This window comes from Achroia grisella, unplaced genomic scaffold, assembly GCF_030625045.1.
Source record: "Achroia grisella isolate CSIRO2021 unplaced genomic scaffold, CSIRO_AGI_Agris_v1 utg461, whole genome shotgun sequence".
Taxonomy (NCBI): domain Eukaryota; kingdom Metazoa; phylum Arthropoda; class Insecta; order Lepidoptera; family Pyralidae; genus Achroia; species Achroia grisella.
In genome coordinates this window covers 1539629-1559254 of record NW_026712871.1, presented here as the reverse complement: position 1 = coordinate 1559254, position 19626 = coordinate 1539629, and the positions used below count along the sequence as shown (strand labels likewise).

At 38.5% G+C, this 19626-nt stretch overlaps 2 protein-coding genes across 2 annotated transcripts in view; one reads left to right on the top strand and one right to left on the bottom strand.

Annotated features, from left to right (window-relative positions):
* LOC131845347 (alpha-1,6-mannosyl-glycoprotein 2-beta-N-acetylglucosaminyltransferase) overlaps positions 1-19626 on the bottom strand; it is a 51952-nt gene that overhangs the window by 30263 nt on the left and 2063 nt on the right. The window contains exons 2-4 of the mRNA XM_059194396.1: positions 2070-2495; positions 964-1062; positions 39-178 (exon numbers count right to left, since the gene is read on the bottom strand). Of these exons, the coding sequence (XP_059050379.1) occupies positions 39-178; positions 964-1062; positions 2070-2184 (354 nt within the window). The 5' untranslated portion in view covers positions 2185-2495. The remainder of the gene's footprint in view (positions 1-38; positions 179-963; positions 1063-2069; positions 2496-19626) is intronic.
* LOC131845261 (uncharacterized) lies at positions 13570-18837 on the top strand. The gene is made up of 2 exons (XM_059194300.1): positions 13570-17349; positions 18355-18837. The coding sequence occupies exons 1-2, from the start codon at positions 13570-13572 to the stop codon at positions 18835-18837; spliced, it is 4263 nt and encodes a 1420-aa protein (XP_059050283.1).

Here is a 19626-nt window from a genome sequence, read left to right as displayed (position 1 = left end):
CCGGCAAATGCAAAATTTATGAAAGAAAATTTACTCACCTGCACAGCTATGATGATGGTGTCATTCTGGACAGGTCCGAATATGTCCTCATTATGTATGATCTGTGCGTCATTATATTTCTCTATTGCTTTGCGTATATCTGTTACATTTTTCGGTCCAACCTTCTCAGTTGAGTTTGCTGGAATAAAAAAAATATATTCTTTATCTAATACATGTGCAAGATGCATAATGAATGGAGGTCTTCCACAGTGCGTATCAAAAAGTTTCTATAACACAGCACGATGAAGGACCGCATTCTACATGTATGAATAGCAGTCCTTCATCGTGCTGTTTTCGGGATTTCATCGGGATGGTATTTTAGTTTTTGGCGGGTGGTACGATAAAATATTGCAATTAAAATATATCTACACCTATACTTAGTCTAACTTTAAAGATGTTTGTTTGTTTGTAACAGACTTTAAAGCTAAGATTATAGAGTGGATTTTACATAGTCTGTAATTTTTGAAGTATTGCATCCTCTATAGCGTATACAACAAAAGAATCATCATCTTGATCATCAACCTGGATATTATCATCACGACCTATATACTACTTTGCGTGAAAGAGTAAGAAACATCCATCTCTCCTTTTTTCGTTCTGCTATAATGCTGTTGGCCGCAGCTGGCATTTTTAAATTAGTATTTTTTTTAGTTTATTTATTTTTTATAGGAAAGTCAAAGAGTCTAAGTCCATACAGCGGATTTTTTCGGACTACTCTAATGCTGTTGGCCGTAGCTGGCCTTTACAGCTTCACCTAACGATAAAGACCGAGTGCAGATGGCACTCCAAACCAAAGGAAGGACTTATGGAGGGGATGAAGGTCAACTCTCTCCTGAAGGATACGAGATTACGATTTCGAACCTCGGCTTAGGCTGCCGTAATTTCGATGAGAGTGTCCAGTGCGAATATGTGAATTGTACTAACCGCTAATATTTTTGGGGTGCACTGTTAGGTACTTGTGAAGTTCGGGAGGCACCAGAGCAAGCACCTGTTCTGAAGTTTCATTCGCGTTCATCAGCTCTTCTGAAAGAAAAGAATCAATCAAACAGTAGCCAGTAATAATGACAAAGTTCGGAAATGGATTACGAAGTAAATTCCATTTTTTTTTTATTGTATGATAATGAAATGACTCTAATAAATTAGTATTGGTTTGTATTCACTTTTATACACATATAAATTTAAAAATTTAAAGTTACAATGATTATTTAAAAGAGCAACACACAAGTTTCTTGCACATTCTTCTTGTGATGAGACAGCTTTCCGAATGAGTCTTTTTTATCATTTTTTCTGTCTATCTGTCTGTTTGGCTGGACTGAAACTGAAATCTCTGAAATGGCTGGACCGATTTTGATGGAATTTTTTTTGCAAGTAGCTGATCTAAAAGGAGTAACTGAGGTTACTTTTATTTTAGAAAAATAAAGTTAAATTCCAAGCGAACGAAGTCGCTGGTGTAGCAAGTTATATATAAATATCATCAGCCCACTACAGTCCACTGCTGGACATAGGCCTTTCCCAAGGCACGACACTGAGTACCATCTTCAACCTTTCTCTTCCAGTGGAAGTTTTCTACGTTACTCATACAGTTTTTTTCGTTAACTGTATTGCATTTTATTTTATCTGTTTATTTGTTGTGTAATGTATGTTGTTTGACTTGACTAATGTATCTGTTTTTATTTTTGTTCTTAATATTACAGTGCCTTGTGTGTATGTGTCTTTAACGTGAATAAATTTTTATCTATCTACCCACCTATCAGTGGGTTTTGGGCCTTCCGCATATGGACATCGTTAGTGTACTTATTAGGAATTTAGTCATCATCATTCATCATCATTGCCTTGCCTTTATCCCATTATTTGTGGTCGGCGCCGTATGTCATTCTCTTCCACTGCTCTCTATCGGTCGTCATATCTGAACATACTCTCCTTTTATTCATATCATCTTTCACACAATCCAACCATCTTTTCTTAGGGCGTCCCCTCCCTTTACATCCATCCACATTCATATTAATTAGTATAAATAAAAAAAAACATACCAGCTTCCCTATAAATCCCGCCATTGCTCGCAGAGAGCATAATCTGTATCCATAGACAAAATAGTCCGAGTATGACCAAAACTCGAACCACAGACGCATATTTTAGCCGTGGCATTGCGTCTCACGCGGTAGATGGTGCTGAATGCATTTTTAATACCGGTCCATTGAAGACAACGTTAGAAGCATTTTAATACTGTATTCTGATAACAGATGGCGTGTTTTGGTAAATACTAATTTCATATCTTGATATTCGAGGTAGGTAGTGTGGTTTCATTAATACTGTCTTCAAACTACAATACAGTTGTATTTCGTTTCCAAAACTCTACGATAGATGGCGTTGTTTTAATTTACAAATTCTCACGGTAGATGGCGCTGCTTCATTGCTTGGTTTTTGGGTCAAGGATTCAGTTTTGTTCAATTGATTTCCTGAAACAATAATAAAAAATAATTAGCAATGTGGTAGAGAGCTTGTGTTATGGGTACTAGACAACTGATATAAATACAGTATTTTTTTGTAATTACATACTTAATAATAAAAATAATAATAGTTTATGCTACAAAGCGTAAAAACTAGCAAAAGGTGAGAGAATGAGACAAAAGTGAAAATAAAAATAATAATAATAATCTCAGGACAATTCACACAGCGCCATCTAGACCCAAGTTAAGCTAGCTAAAGCTTGCATTATGGGCACTGGATAGCTGATACAAATACATGGATATATTTTTTTTGTAAATACTAAAATAATATAGATAGAAAACACCCAGACTGATACAAACAAGCATACTCATGTTGTGCCCCGGTTTCACCCGCGTTAAATTAAAAAAAAAATTGAAATTCTGATGCATAAGCTATATTACTGTAAAGTTTGATCTGTTCAGTAGTTTTTGCGTGAAAGAGTAACAAACATCCATACTCACAAACTTTCGCATTTATAATATTACTAGACCAAGAACACATGCTACCTCCAAGAACATGTGTACAAAATTTCATGATGATCGGTTCAGTACTTTTTGCGTGAAAGCGTAAAAATTAAGATACATAAAAAAATACGCGAACGATGTATGTATATGCAAAACATTTTTTTTTTCGGACTACTCTAATGCTGTTGGTCGCAACTGGCCTTTACAGCTTCACCGGACGTTAGGGGGCGAGTGCAGATGGCACTCCAAACCAAAGGACTTATGGAGCGGCTGAAGGACCATTCCTGCCTGACGGATATGACTTTAGTCTGAGGACACCACTTATTCGAACCTCGGCTCAGGCCGTCGTAATTTCGATCCCCGTTTGAATTGGACGGGGGGTCGATCGGAGGGGCGCCCGGTTGTATGCGCGATATTGTGTGTTTGAGGTCGTCGTCTTCGCCGGCGAGGACGGTGTCGTGTGTGTGTGTAAAAGTGTGGTCGGGGTGGATCATATGCAAAACAACTGGAGTCGAGTCCTGTTCTACATCGTTCTGGAATAGCGTTGGAATCAACTAAATCGCATCACATATTTTTCACGAAGGATAAAGGGCCTCGTAAGTACCTCGTAAGGCCACTAACTATATACGTACGTATGTACTATTGTATATTTGTTTGTCACACTGTTGCAATTAGATCGGCTCGAGGAATCTCCGCTGTGAAGGTCTTTGACGTTTGGTCCAATTTGTGAGCGATTCGTCTAAATCTTAATAATTATCATTATATAGTATAAATAAATAAAAAATAGTGTGAATTGTCCTGAAATAATTATATTATTATTATAGTATATTATATTATTATTATAAAACATAGTCGCTGTCGCTGTCTGTCCGTCCCTATATATGCTTAAATCTTTAAAACTACGAAACGGATTCTTTTAATAGATAGAGTGATTCAAGAGGACGGTTTATGTATAATACATGTACACCCGGGCGAAGCCGGGGCGAGTAGCTGGTAATATTATAAACGCGAAAGTTTGTGAGTATGGACGTTTGTTACTATTTCACGCAAAAACTACTGAACGGATTTTAATGAAACTTTACAGTAATATAGCTTATGCATCAGAATAACATATAGGCTATATTTTACATTAAAATTGAACGCGGATAAAAGCGGGTAAGAAATCACTAAATGGTAAACGAAAAATCTACTGAATGCCGACCCTTAAGAAATCTTAATATACCCTTCTTGAAAAACCCCATGCTGTAGTCTCGTTAGTTACCCTTTGATGGGGTGATAGATCATATATTATTGATACCCCTGGTGCTTTAGGCTAGGCTACGGTAACCATTTACCATCAGATGGGCCGTGTTCTTATTTGCCGCCATAGTAGTATAAAAAAAAAATATTATTATTTAATAATAATAATATTTTTTAATAAGCTAATCGCTACCGCTCGTGACCTGTGACACGCCCAAACATTCTAGCATCCATTGTTAACAGTCCGGGCCGCGTCTAAATGAAACATTATCTAATGATAATTGTTATGTAAATTTTTCATGGACGATTCACTTTTATTGAAACAATTGGGTATTCAAAATGGCGACGGTAATTCCATGCGTACTGCAATTAGTCGGTATTTAAACGACTACAAAAACATGAACCGTCTTCATTATTTTCCATTTTTTTAATCAACTTCACATAAGGATAAGGGTCCATTCGAGTATTATGTGAGCTGAGTTATTACAATTATTTATCCCCCCCCCCCCCCCATCACCAGATAGCAAAAGTGAGCAAAACTCACCCCACATGATTACGTAAACATTTTTCAGTCAAAGACAATGTGAGCATTGCCATTTGTGTAAAAAAGTAAATAACTGACGATGACGTAATCATTATTTACACCCCCCCCCCATGTCATCCAAAACAAAGTAAAGAAATTCAATTAATTAGAGTAGAAATATTCTTTATTCAAATAAACTTATACACTTATAGACGAACGAGCAAGAAACTTGCGTGTTGCTCTTTTAAATGTATGTTTTATGAACACATCAAAACAATTAGGTTAATTTCTTGCGTCCTCTGTATTTATAACTGGCTATTTTAACCAACATTAAAAAAGGATGTATACAATTCCCTTATGTTTTTTTTTATCTATACATAGGTATAAATAAAATTGGAGTGTCTGTAATATTGAAATAATCGTTTTTTACTACATGCATATGAATATAAATACGTATAGTACATATATTAAAATAACATTTTTTACAATTCTTGTCTGTCTGTCTATTTGTTCCGGCTAATCTCGGACTGATGGGCTGATTTTAACGGGACTTAAGGCTACTTTTATTTTAGAAAAATAAAGTTAAGTACCCATAACACAAGCTTTGCTCAGCTTGGGACTAGATGGCGCTGTGTGAATGTTATTATTATTAATGATTATTTGTCAAGTTGTTAACCATGGAAGTCATTTGTATGGTGACAAATGACTGTAATGACTTCCAATTATGTATAAATCACTTCCTGTTGCCACAGATTATTTGAAACTTATATCAATTTATGGCAATTAGATTCATCATCATTTTTTTTTATGTAATTGGAGTGGCAATCTGCCGGCCCGCCTGATGGTGAGCGGTAACCGTTGTAGGGACTGGTCTGCTGTAATCACTAGATTTAATCGTATATTTGATCATGGGGGAAAGGGTTAGTAATGTGGACTGATAGTCTCTTTGCTAATATATGGTACATCGCTTAGCCAGGTTGATATCCACGCGGTTCCCCCAAAAAAAAGTCCATCGTGATAAATTCATAGAGAATTTATCATTATAGTTTCAAACAGAGACAGACAATTGAGGTCAATCTGACATGATATTTGTTAGACCTACAATGAGAGTCACTGGCAGATTTTATATTCTTTTTATCCATATTCAAAATATGATGTTCTTTAAATAATTTTTATTTTATTATACTTCTGTCACTGCGCTCTGCAATAAAAGACGGCTGTTCAAACATCTACCTATTTTCATTAATTTTTACTATATTGATTAGCAATGTACCAGGATTACATCCTCGTGGTTCCCCTGGAAACCATCATGATAAGTTTCTGGGGAAATGGTCACGATGTGCTAACTGACCTGACCTCATGTTCATCCTATCATCCTCCACTGGTGCCCCACCAGCGTACATCGTTAGCGCAGGCGGGAGCACCATTACATTATCATGCATTTAAAAATATACCTCTGTACAAGGATGTAACAATAAAAAATCGAACTTCGTTATTAATTGTTATCTTTGTATTCACAGGATATCCTATAGATATTGATGTTATATTTCAATGCACCTTCATATAACTTCAATTGATTATTTTAATTATTTTTCCCTTTAAACTTTTTAAATTTACACAGTAGTATTATATATATAAGTTTAAAAGTATTTAGATAATGATTAAGACGGCGTGGTTAATTTAATTCCTACTTAAAAACTTATTTAAATTTCGAATAAAATGAAGACATCAAAACTTTTTCGTTTTCTTTCTTATAAACGACTAGCTTTTTCCCGTGGCTTCGCTCGCGTTAATTTATATCCTTAGGTGTGGAATTTATCAAAATCCTTTCTTAGGGGATGCCTACGTCATAGTAGATTTTGCATGGAAAGTCTCAGTCCGATCGGTTTAAAATTGACAAAGTTTCATACAAACTTTCATCCCCTATTTTATTCCCTTGGGGGTAGAATTAATTAAAATCCTTTCTTAGCGGATGCCTACGTCATAACATCTACCTGCATGCCAAATTTCAGCCCGTCAGTGGTTTTGGGCTGTGCGTTGATAGATCACTATGTCAGTCACCTTTGAGTTATATATATATTTAAATATGAAAAAAAGTTTAGATTTAGTTTTTATCCATCGTCCAACATTAGAATGTCGAACGAATGAAGCGTTTAAATCTTTTTTTTGTAGCGTTGTCTATGATGCGTGGAGATGACCTCCAATCATTTAAATATACTTGTTATTTGAGATTGAGGTTAGCAGATTTATTTGTAAGATGTGATAATTAGTATTCATTAGTTGTATATTACATACTAAATAGATTTTCCGTGAACTATCATATGTATATTTAGACATATGTAATATTTTTTTTATCTATACATCAATACATATAAATAAAATTGGAGTGTCTGTTTGTAATATCGAAATAACAATTTTTTACTACATGCATATGAATATAAATACGGTATATACAGAAAAAAATATTTTTTACAATTTTTGTCTGTCTGTCTGTTTGTTCCGACTAATCTCTGCAATGGCTGTGCCGATTTTAACGGGACTTTTATTGGCAGATAGCTAATGTAATAAGTAGTAAGTTAGGTTATTTTCATTTTAGAAAAATAAAGTTAAATTCCACGCGGACGAAGTCGCGGAGTCAGCTAGTATTATGTGTAATTAGTGGCTAAAGTGTTTGGAACACTGTAATAATGTAAACACACTACTATTTTATGATAAAATCGCATCAAAACCTGTATTTGATTTATTCTCTGTCGCAACTACAAACGCGTCTCACGCTTTGCTGTTTCACAGTACAAACAAATTTCAACTCTATAACTTTAACTTTACGGTTCTATATTGAAGAGCAAATACATTGTCTTGCCATTCAAAATTGCACCTTGTGGGTTAGGAAAGTAAGTGGAATTTAATGTGTGCTGTGTGAAGGAATTTGCACTCCCAACTTGTATGGAGAATGTAGGGCTTGTCATATATTACGCAGTTCATTGGGTAACAGACAAACAAACATATATTATCTAATATAAAAATCTCGTGTCACAGTGTTCGTAATGGAACTCCTACGAAACGGCTTGACCGATTTTCATTTAATTCTCTATAATAATGGAATGGTACACCAGCCTGCGCTAACAGCGGTTCACGCTGGCGGGGCGCCAGTGGAGGACAATAAGTTCAACATCAGGTCAGGTCAGTTAGCCCATCGTGACAAATTCACCAAGAATTGATCACGGTAGTTTCCAGAGGGAACCGCGTGGAGGTCAATCTCACATGGTAACTCTGAAATGGCTGGACCGATTTTGACGGGACTTTTTTTGGCAAGTAGCTGATGTAATAAGGAGTAACTTAGGATACTTTTATTTTCGAAAACTAAAGTTAAATTCCACGCGAAGTCACGGGTACAGCTATTTATAAATATAGAGAGTTACAACTCAACGTGTAGTGTAGAAAACATTTTAAAAAAATATTACAATTAACTCTCTACTCACATAAAAAGCAATTCAACTAATGTAGGTATCAAATAATTATTGTATATCCACAGGGAAATTGTACTGTATTATTATAATATATTATGATTAAATTTTTTGTTCTTTGCGATAGCATATGCTGGTGGTCACTCTATTCTCCCAAATTTGAATTTTAAAAACTATATTTATTATAAACATGTTCCACTATTATTTGAAAAAAATACGAGCTGAGTTTCTTGTCAGTTCTTCTCATCTCGATATCATTCCGAACTGACGGTAGATTTGACATATCATGAGTCTGTAATAGACCTACATGAATAAAGATATTTTGAATTTTAATTTGAATAAAACTGAGTGTACTCGGTTGTGTAGCGGTTTAACACATCGCTTTGCTTCTGATGGTCGCGGGTCAGATTCCTCGAGGGGTGCATATTAATTAAGTTCAATCAAGTAGTTATATTGTTGTATTACTGTAATCAAAGTAATTGTTGTGTTCATTGAACAGGAAAATGCAACAATTACGATTTTATGCCCATATTAGTAATATTTCTGTCACCACTGGCAGCCTACCATTTGTAAACGTTTCCATTTAATTTGAAATTAAAAATGAATCTGTATTATTGTAAAGATGTACAACATTTATTTGAAAAGAATACGAGCTGAGTTTCTTGTCCATTCCGAAATCTTTCCGAACTGACTAGATTTGACATATCATAAGAGTCTATAATAGACCTACATGAATAAAGATATTTTGAATTTCGAAAAAAGATACGATTGTGTATGTTATTACAAAATTGTTTCTTAGTGAGACTATTTTCGTAATATATTTACTACTTTCGTTATATATTGAATACGGGTGCTTCTCGTGTAGTATAGAAATTTGAAACAACTTCAAACAAAGAATACGAGCTGTGTCAGTACATTTATATTCATGAATATGATTGTCTCTATGTATATTATGTATGTATTTACAAAAAAAAGTATCCATGCATTCAATTCAAAATATCTTTATTCATGTAGGTCTATTACAGACTCTTATGATATGTCAAATCTACCGTCAGTTCGGAATGATATCGAGATGAGAAGAACTGACAAGTAACTCGTATTTTTTTCAAATAACAGTGGAACATGTTTATAATAATACAGTCATTAAAATTCAAAATTGGGAGAATAGAGTGACCAACAGCATATGCTATCGCAAAGAACAAAAAATATAATCAGTGTTCGCAACCTGAACAGACCAGTCCCCACAAGTAGCACCCGTTCACGAGTATGACGGATGAGCCAGCCATCATTGCACTCAACCATATTAGAGGGAGCACATCGACCCGGCCCACCACGCCGCCACAAGTTTGAACTTTATAGCGAGCATGACTGTTTCAAGTTACTCCACTACGTCATTTATATTATTTACAGCATAAATTGTACCAATCACAGTTTTCACCTATTACAATATTTAAATTAATAAATAAAGAAGCGAGTAGAGGTGGTCTTTTCGCGCTCTCCGTCCCGCTCGCACCTATGTGCGTAACACAATCGTTACCTAGTACGTGACACGGTGCGAGCGGGCGGAGTATAAATATAGGTGCCGAACGCGGCACAATGCGAGGAACGTAACCCTACGGGTGAGCTCCCCAGAAGTCCATGCCGAGCTTAACTCGGACCATCGACCGGTAACCCTCCTTCTGGGCCCTCCGCCCGACACGCCACTACCAACCAAAACAATAACAGACTGGCAACGACTCGAGAAATCTCTCGAATCGACCGACACACCGATACTCAACCGTATTCCCGACGTCATAGAGTCCACCGAGGACACTCTCCGTGCGATCGACTCGCTTACTAACCACCTGCAGTCGGCAGTCAAGGACTGCTCCAGGGAGGTACCGGCGACGGACGACCGTCGCTGGCAGCTCCCCGATGACGTAAGGAGGTTAATAAGCGATAAGAACGCAGCCACTAGAGCGTACGATCGCTACCCCTCCGAACCGAACCGGGTGCGCCTGCGAGCCTTACAGCGTAGCGGTAAGGAGCGCATCGCGCAGATCCGGGACGGCCGGTGGGGCAAGCTCCTAGAAGAGATAACGCCATGCCACACCGCGTACTGGCGCATAGCGAAATCTCTCAAAACCGACCAACACACAAACGACATGCCCCCGCTAGTCCGACCCGACAACACTATAGCCTTCTTCGACGAAGACAAGGCTGAGTGTCTAGCGTCCAACTTAGAAGCCCAATGCTCCCCCAGCACGCTCCCAGTCGAGGCAGGTCATCTCGAGAAGATAGACACCGAAGTCGAACGCATCGCGTCCACCCCGCCCACCGAATCCCTCTCACCAGTCACGCTTGATGAGGTCAAAACGCTAGTTAAACAACTACCTATCAAAAAATCACCCGGCTCAGACGGCATATCGAATAGATTAGTCAAAAGTCTGCCATCCCAACTTTTGTTATTACTCGTCGCTATTTTTAACGCGGCGCTGTCCAACGCTATATTTCCAGACAGCTGGAAAGAAGCCGTGGTCATTGGCATCCCCAAGCCCGGTAAAAATAAATCCGACCCGTCCAGTTATCGTCCTATCAGCCTCCTCAAGGCTATAGGCAAGCTGTACGAGCGAATCCTCCTCGCCCGCCTAAAGGAGTTTATATACTCCAAAGGCCTGCTCATCAATGAGCAGTTTGGCTTCCGAGCCAAACACTCATGCGTCCATCAAGTGCACCGCATCACGGAGCACATTCACAAAAACACTCTGTACTTCGCCACCAAGTCCCCCAAAGGCGGTACAGGCGTCCTATTTTTCGATGTGGCTAAGGCTTTCGATAAAGTCTGGCACAACGGCTTGATTTACAAGCTTCATCAGTTAGGTGTCCCCGACAGGCTAGTACTCATTGTACGAGACTTCCTGTCGAATCGCTCTTATCGCTACCGTATAAACGGAGCGTTATCCGACCCGCACCCCATACGAGCCGGCGTCCCTCAGGGCGCCGTCCTCTCTCCGATGCTCTACTCGTTGTACACCAACGACATCCCCAAATTCTCCGACTTAAAAGTCGAAATATCGCTGTTTGCCGATGACACGGCTCTCTTTACATCCGCCAAGTCCCGAGCGACAATAGTCAGACGGCTTCAGAAAGCCGTAACGATACTGGGCGAATGGTTCCGTCGGTGGCGCATAGAAGTCAATCCCGAAAAAAGTGCAGCAGTGTACTTTAGCAGGGAATTCGACTCTATGAATCACCCGATCGAACTATTCGGCCAAAACATCCCGTGGGTTTCGAAAACGAAATATCTCGGCGTCACCCTAGATAGGAAACTAACGTTTCGTCCTCACATCAAGCGTGACCGCGACCGAGCCGCCTTTATACTAGGGCGACTCTATCCTTTTATTAACAAGCACAGTAAAATGTCGCTTCGCAACAAGCTGACATTATACAAGGCTTGCATCCGTCCCATCATGACCTACGCTAGTCCCGTATTCGCCCACATACTCTACTGCTTAATCAACAGACTGCAGGTCATTCAGAATAGGTTTCTGCGTCGAGCCACCGGTGCGCCGTGGTTCGTTCGCAGCGTAGATCTCCACCGCGATCTTAATCTGCCCTCCATCAAGCAGTTTATGAAGGAAGCGTCTCGACGCTACTTCGACTCTGCCCAATCCCACCCTAATCCGCTTATAGTCAGTGCGGTCGACTACGCACCGAGGAGTAATATCCGACATACGCGACAACGTCGCCCGAGGCACGTTGGTTACGCCATTTATAACATTTTTATTGTTAACAATTATATATATTGTTATTTCGCTGGTCTGTTGTATTTGCAGTCAAGGTTTGTATATTTGTAATTTAGCGGGTAAGTATGTACCTGTAAAGTGGCGCCTCTGTCGCGTCACTGCGAGTGCAATTGTGCATCTATTCACTTCGAAAACTCTCTGATTTGTACAATCAACCGCCGTGCACGCTGCTAAAAGTTAATCTCGAATTTGGACAATATTTTTGTGTTTTGTGCTTATATCATTGTGATCTGTGCGACAGCCGTTTAGAGGTGGTCTCCAGGAGTACGAGCCCAATATATTGCAGGTAACAAGCCTTGAATGTTTTAATCAGTCAGCGAATTAACATCATATTTCTGAACCAGCGACCGCGCCCTACCGCATGGTGGTGAAACCTTATTTGCTATATTTTTCCGCAATTTCCCACCATAATATTTGATCCGTTCGACCCGGATTGTAATTAGTAATCAATTATATAAAATTCTAATTACGAAATTGGTGTACGTTGACAGTTCCGCACAGTTGAAATTGAACCTTATTGTTATATGAATAGGGCTAAGTTCGATTGTATTCATTAGCTAGTTCCGTAACTCGAAATACAAAAGTGCATAGGTATTTTATATTAACTACGCATTATAGTAATTTCATATTATTAACTACATATAAATTAAATTTCTTCATAAGAGATTAAACTTTATAAAAATTAAATCGCACGTAGCGTTGTACGGTTTTTATTTATGTACCCGCATATTTTTTGATAAACTCGTTTGCGTATAGTTCATGTCTCATTTTCTCTGCATTTCAAAATAGTCTGGTATATAAGTGTATTCATTGTTTATTGTATTTGCAAAATTAATTGTATTATACTGCACCGCATTACGTTGTATGGGTTGTTTCGTGTTCGATTATAATTATTTCTCACCCCGCATCGACTCGAACCTCCTACTACTGCGTAATTGAATCGCTTATGTACCTACTGAGTTAGTAAATGTATTTAATTTGAAATAATTCAGATATGTATTTGGGCACATAATTATAGTATGTATATATACATATATATAATCATAAACGTGATTACTTATTGTATTAGTACGCGGTTTGATAAATTGAATTTACTAGATTACATATTTAGGGTTTATCTATCTTTATATCTTCACGCTTAGGCCCATAAGGGGTAGGCAGAGATTATCTAATATAAATATTTAAATTTGGTTGTTTACCAATATTCGCAGTATAGTCTTATACTTAACCTCATATATAGGTCAAGGTTATACTGATAACTTGCAGGTGTCAGTCCGCGCGAATTTATGCAATATTTTTATAGTTGCATTTCTATTGTACAAATATTAAATGAATGTACCTACCGCTATAATTGTATCTAACTATTGTTTATAACAGTTAACTGTTGGTTAGATACAACTAACCGTTTGTTTTTGCATAAATACCTAATAGTAGGTTTATTGTAATTAATTTCTTAATATATTCACGCCTCTTTCTACTTGGGATTGGCAGAGTTTGGGTATAACATTTAGTACTATTGTTTATCTTATTTCCTAATATTGTATATCGATATAGTATATTATTGGAACATGGCTCAGGTTAATAAAATGGATATTAAGAAAAATCTTAAATTATCTGAAGCAAAACGTGCTCTTCTCTTTAGTCAGGTTCAATCTATATATCAATCGTCATCCAAATTAACGACAGATCGGACTACGGAGATCTTTTTAGTGAAAGCTCGTGAAGTAGACCACATACGATCGGAGTATGTGGATATCATCGATAAAATTAATTTATTGAATTTAGAATTAAATGACGATTACGTTGTAAATTATCAATACGTGAATGCGTTCGATGATATTTACTATCCAATTAAAACGGTTCTTGCGTCTTTAGAGAACATAACTCCACAATCTATCCCGAGCCACGAACCTAAACACGAAATAGATATTCCCCGCGTAATTTTACCCATGTTTGATGGGGAAATCTACAATTTTCCATTTTTTTATGAAACTTTTAAACGTTTAATTCATGAAAATAAAAGATTAACAGATTCTGAACGTATTCACCATTTGATGGGACACTTGTCCGGCCGTGCTAGGAACGTGTGTGCCGGTCTGGTGCCATGCGCTGAGAATTATACGGTCGTATGGAACGCCCTTATTGATAAATATCACGATAAGCGCGCGTTGGCAACGTCGTATTTAAATCAATTATTTTCTATGAAACCTCTTAACGGTCCTTCGGCAGTAAATTTAGAACGAACCATAGATAAATTCGCATCTTTAATCGCTGCATTAAAGCAGCTTAATATAAATGATCTGAGTGATTTTATTTTTGTCCATTTGGGATTAAAATTACTAGATTCTGATACCGCTAAATGTTTCGAAAATTCCATTCGTAGTTCAGAAGTACCTGACTATGATGAGTTTGTGAAATTTATCCGCGAGCATGTAAAAATATTACATCGTATCAATAACCGCACTGGTTCCGTCGGCGGGTCCGCCGCGACGGCGCCAGCTGCGAGCGCGCGCGCGCCGCCGCCCGCTGCTGCTGTTCGCCCGCCTCGCGCTTATTTAGCAGCAACTACTGCAGCTCCCGCACCCGTTTGTATGTCTGCGTCCGCGTTACCGGCTTCGTGTAATTTATGCAGGGAACCCTCGCCCTCGCAACTACATCTTTATAAATGCAAGCAATTTCTTGCACTCGCGCCTATTGATAGGTTTAAATTTATAAAAAGTAATCATTGCTGTGGCAACTGTTTAAGTCCACTGCATTCTACGTTGAAATGTAATTCAAAATCTTGTTGTAGTAAGTGCAATATGAAACATCATACGTTACTTCATTTTGGTAAGGACCAGTCGCAAGAGTCGCAACTAATCGATTCTACTGCTAATGTAGCATTAGTTGATGAGGACGAAAACCCGTCCTTTGATGACATTTCTGTACCTAACGTCGCCATTTGTAGTTTGTCATCAACTCAAGGAGTCATGTCGCCACGTGCCGTGCGTGCCTCGACAGAAGTGTTGGCTACTGCAAAGGTATATGCCATTGGTCGCGACGGTCGTGACGTCACAATTAGGTGTCTGTTAGACCCTGGTTCCCAAAAACATTATGTTACGGCTAGATGTTGTTCTAAATTAGGTCTCAATGTTAACCGTAGCGCACCTGTCGTTGTTAAAGGCATAGGTGGCGCTTCTCAAGTAATTAAGGGATCTGTAAATATGACTTTCAAATCACGGTTTAACACTAAATTTCAGTTTAATATTCAACCGCTAGTGTTAAACCAAATTACTTGTTCTCTCCCTACATGCCCTGTAGACGCAATTAATTTCGAGAATTTTAGAAATATCCCACTGGCTGATGACTCGTGGGACACACCGGGTGAAATTGATTTATTAATCGGTGTTAATTTGTTCGCAAGGATGTTGTTGTCTGGTAAGGTAGTGAATCCTCCAGGCACGCCCAATGCCCTCGAGACTGTGTTGGGATATATCGTGCTCGGGGAAGCGCCTACGCTTGCGCAATCCCCGCGTTCATTAGCGTTGTGTACTACCGCTTCTTGTCAAATTGAGGCGTTAGTTAGAAAATTTTGGGAAATTGAGGAGGTAGAATCCAAATCTATTCTTAATGTAGATGATAAACATTGCGAGGAATTTTATACTGCCACGACTACTCGTGATTCAGCAGGCAAATATAAAGTGGCATTGCCATTTAAATGTAGCCCCGACTTACTTGGTAACTCCTTTGACGTCGCAAAACGCAGATTTTTATATTTGGAGCGAAAATTTATTGCACAACCCCAATTAAAGCTTTTATATGATGACGTCATACAGGATTATATAAATAAATTGTATTTGTCGCCGGTGCATAGTGCACAGGAACGAAGTGATCGCTGTTATTACATTCCACACCACGCTGTAGTGCGTGCAGATAAAAGTAGTACGAAGGTGAGACCCGTGCTAGACGCCAGTGCGAAGTCGAATAATGGATTGTCTTTAAACGATGTCCTGCACAGTGGTCCCAACTTACAAAGGGATCTTTTGACTATATTATTAAACTTACGTCTTTTTCCAATTGCCTTATCGGCTGATGTAAAACAAATGTATTTGAGAATAGAGGTACGTAAGGAAAATCGTTGCTTCCAACGTATCTTATATCGTTTTCGCCCTGACAATCCTGTTCAAATTTATGAATTTAATAGTGTTGCCTTTGGGCTTCGGTGTAGTCCATATTTGGCATTGCGCACCATAGCTCAACTTGCAATTGATGATGGCGCTCGCTTTCCTTTAGCTAAGGAAATCGTAAACAGAGATTTGTATATGGATGACATAGTAACTTCTATTATGAATCCTGAGTATGCTATAAATGCATCTCAAGAATTAATAGCATTATTTGCGGCAGGAGATTTCCAACTGGTTAAGTGGTCTAGTAACTGCAAGGAAGTTCTGTACAAAATTCCAGAAGATTATCGACTGTCACAACATGTAGAATTTGATAAAAATGATGTTTTAAAAATTTTGGGGCTCTGTTGGGACCCTAGTAATGATGTTTTCACATTCAAGGTTATCCCAGACGAACGACCTTGTACTAAAAGAAATATATTATCTTCAGTCGCTCGTTTATTTGATGTTTTGGGTTTGGTAGCCCCGGTAATCCTATACGCAAAGCTGCTGATAAAAGAGTTATGGATTCTAAAGGTGGACTGGGATGCAACACCTCCTCCACATATAATAAAGTGTTGGTCTCAGTTCCAAACGGAACTACCGCTTATTTCGAAGTTATATTTTCCTCGTCACCTAGGGGTCGTAGATCAATGCTCCGTCACTATTTTAGGTTTCGCCGATGCTAGTCAGAAGGCTTACGGTGGGGTAGTTTACGTTCATGTAACACATGCACAAGGTTCAAACCAAATATCTTTGGTTTGTGCGAAATCAAAGGTTGCGCCGTTAAAGGTAATTTCGCTTGCTCGCCTTGAGCTTTGCGCTGCTGTAATTCTATCCCAGCTGATTAAACGTGTCTATGAAACTTATTCAGCTAGGTACCCTATAGATGCAATTTATGCATTTTCGGACTCCACAGTTGCATTAAACTGGATTCATTCATCGCCTCATAGGTGGCATACTTTTGTAGCCAATCGGGTTACGAAAATTCAGGATAATTTACAACCTGAACATTTTTATCATATAAAGGGCAGTGAGAACCCTAGCGATTGCCTCTCACGGGGGTTAACGCCAGCTCAATTATTGAGTCATCCACTTTGGCTCCATGGTCCCCTATGGGCCTCGTCTTCAAGGGATAATTGGCCTGTTAAACCCTTCACTGTGATTGCTAACGTAGACATACCTGAATTGAAACCGGTCTCAATGGTAATAGTTACGTCTATTGAACCCTTTCTATGCGAACTTTCACACAGGTTTTCATTTTGGTCTAAATTTATACGCGTTGCCTGTTATATTTTTAAATTTATTAAAAAATTACCGCTAGGCCCTATCACTAGTTCTGACTTAGAATTTGCAGAAAACGAAGTGTTTCGTCAAGTGCAATTAAAATATTTTGGTGATGAATTTCAGAATTTGAGTAATGACAAGCCATGCTCAAATCGCATCGGTAAATTGAATCCATTTTTAAATAATAATATTATTCGTGTTGGTGGACGCTTAGCTAATTCAAATGAAACATATGATTACAAACATCCCATTCTGCTACCCGGAAGGGATCACATTATTGAACTTCTTGTATCTTATCATCATATTAGAAATTTGCATACTGGTACAGCACTTTTAATGTCAATTTTACGAACAAAGTATTGGATTTTGGCTGCCAGACGTATAATTCGGTCTGTGCTATCTAAATGTAATGTATGTTTTCGGTTTAAACCTCGTTCAACCTATCCGATTATGGGAAACTTACCAGAGGCTAGGGTGAGAGAAACGCAAAAGGCATTTCTCCATACTGGAAGTGACTTTGCAGGGCCTTTTTATGTAACCCCGTACCGTGGTCGTGGTATAAAAAGTTGTAAGGCTTACGTATGTTTGTTTACTTGTTTAACTACGCGTTGCGTTCATATTGAATTGACGAGCGAGATGAGCACGGTTTGTTTTTTAGCTGCATTCAAGCGTTTTCTTTCACGACGTGGTCCTGTACAATGCATGTATTCGGATCACGGGACAAATTATATTGGCGCTAGGTCGTATTTGCGTGAACTTTATACTTTTCTCACAAATGAATATGACGGACCGTTTAAGCAAGAGCTTGCCGAAAATAGGATACAATGGAAGCTCATTCCACCAAATGCTCCTCATTTCGGCGGATGCTGGGAGAGTAATATCAAATGCCTTAAATCTAATTTATATAAAGTTATTGGGTCACAGATTTTGACGTATGAAGAACTCTCAACCGTACTCACTCAAATAGAGTGTTTATTAAATTCACGGCCTTTAACTGTTTTAAGTTCTGATCCATCAGAGCTGGAGGCTTTGACTCCTGCGCATTTTTTAAATACTTCTCCGCTTAAAATGCTTCCCGCATTGGAACGATTAGAAGCCTCTCCTAATCTTCTTAAGAGATACGAACTTCTTGATCAACTTATTAGATCTTTTTGGAAGCGTTGGCGTGGAGAATACTTACATACTTTGCAAGTTAGGCAGAAGTGGAACACTCCTGCTTTCCCTGTGCGTGAAGGTATGGTAGTTGTTGTAATGCAGGATAATGTTTTGCCATTACAATGGCCCCTTGGGCTTATTGTTGGAATTTATAAGGGCAAGGATAATGTAATACGTGTAGCTCAAGTGAAAACAAAGGCTGGTATTTTACAAAGGCCGGTGGTAAAACTGTGTCCGTTACCATCACAATAGCTATGACAAGCACAACATTAGGATTTAAGGTTTAATTTTATTTTATTACTTATTATTGCTAAGTTTTCTTTATACTATATTGTTAAGTTTATATTTATAATAAGGTTCAATTATCGCGAAACTGTCAATTTTGGTACTAGTTTTTACCTTTCTTCTTTGAAAGGGGTCCTTTCAAGGGCGGGGGAATGGTTACGCCATTTATAACATTTTTATTGTTAACAATTATATATATTGTTATTTCGCTGGTCTGTTGTATTTGCAGTCAAGGTTTGTATATTTGTAATTTAGCGGGTAAGTATGTACCTGTAAAGTGGCGCCTCTGTCGCGTCACTGCGAGTGCAATTGTGCATCTATTCACTTCGAAAACTCTCTGATTTGTACAATCAACCGCCGTGCACGCTGCTAAAAGTTAATCTCGAATTTGGACAATATTTTTGTGTTTTGTGCTTATATCATTGTGATCTGTGCGACAGCCGTTTAGAGGTGGTCTCCAGGAGTACGAGCCCAATATATTGCAGGTAACAAGCCTTGAATGTTTTAATCAGTCAGCGAATTAACATCATATTTCTGAACCAGCGACCGCGCCCTACCGCATGGTGGTGAAACCTTATTTGCTATATTTTTCCGCAATTTCCCACCACACGTTCTCATTGACCCCGACGACCCCATAACGGCAGGTAACCTCCCCACGGGCCCACCCGTTCCACCCCGACCACACTTTTACACACACACACGACACCGTCCTCGCCGGCGAAGACGACGACCTCAAACACACAATATCGCGCATTC

Bases quoted from the DNA above. Each gene is read 5' to 3' on its own strand.
- LOC131845261 (XM_059194300.1), top strand. From the start codon at position 13,570: ATGGCTCAGGTTAATAAAATGGATATTAAGAAAAATCTTAAATTATCT. The intron at 17,350-18,354 runs GTAATAGTTACG...ATTGGGTCACAG, and splicing joins AATTGAAACCGGTCTCAATG to ATTTTGACGTATGAAGAACT.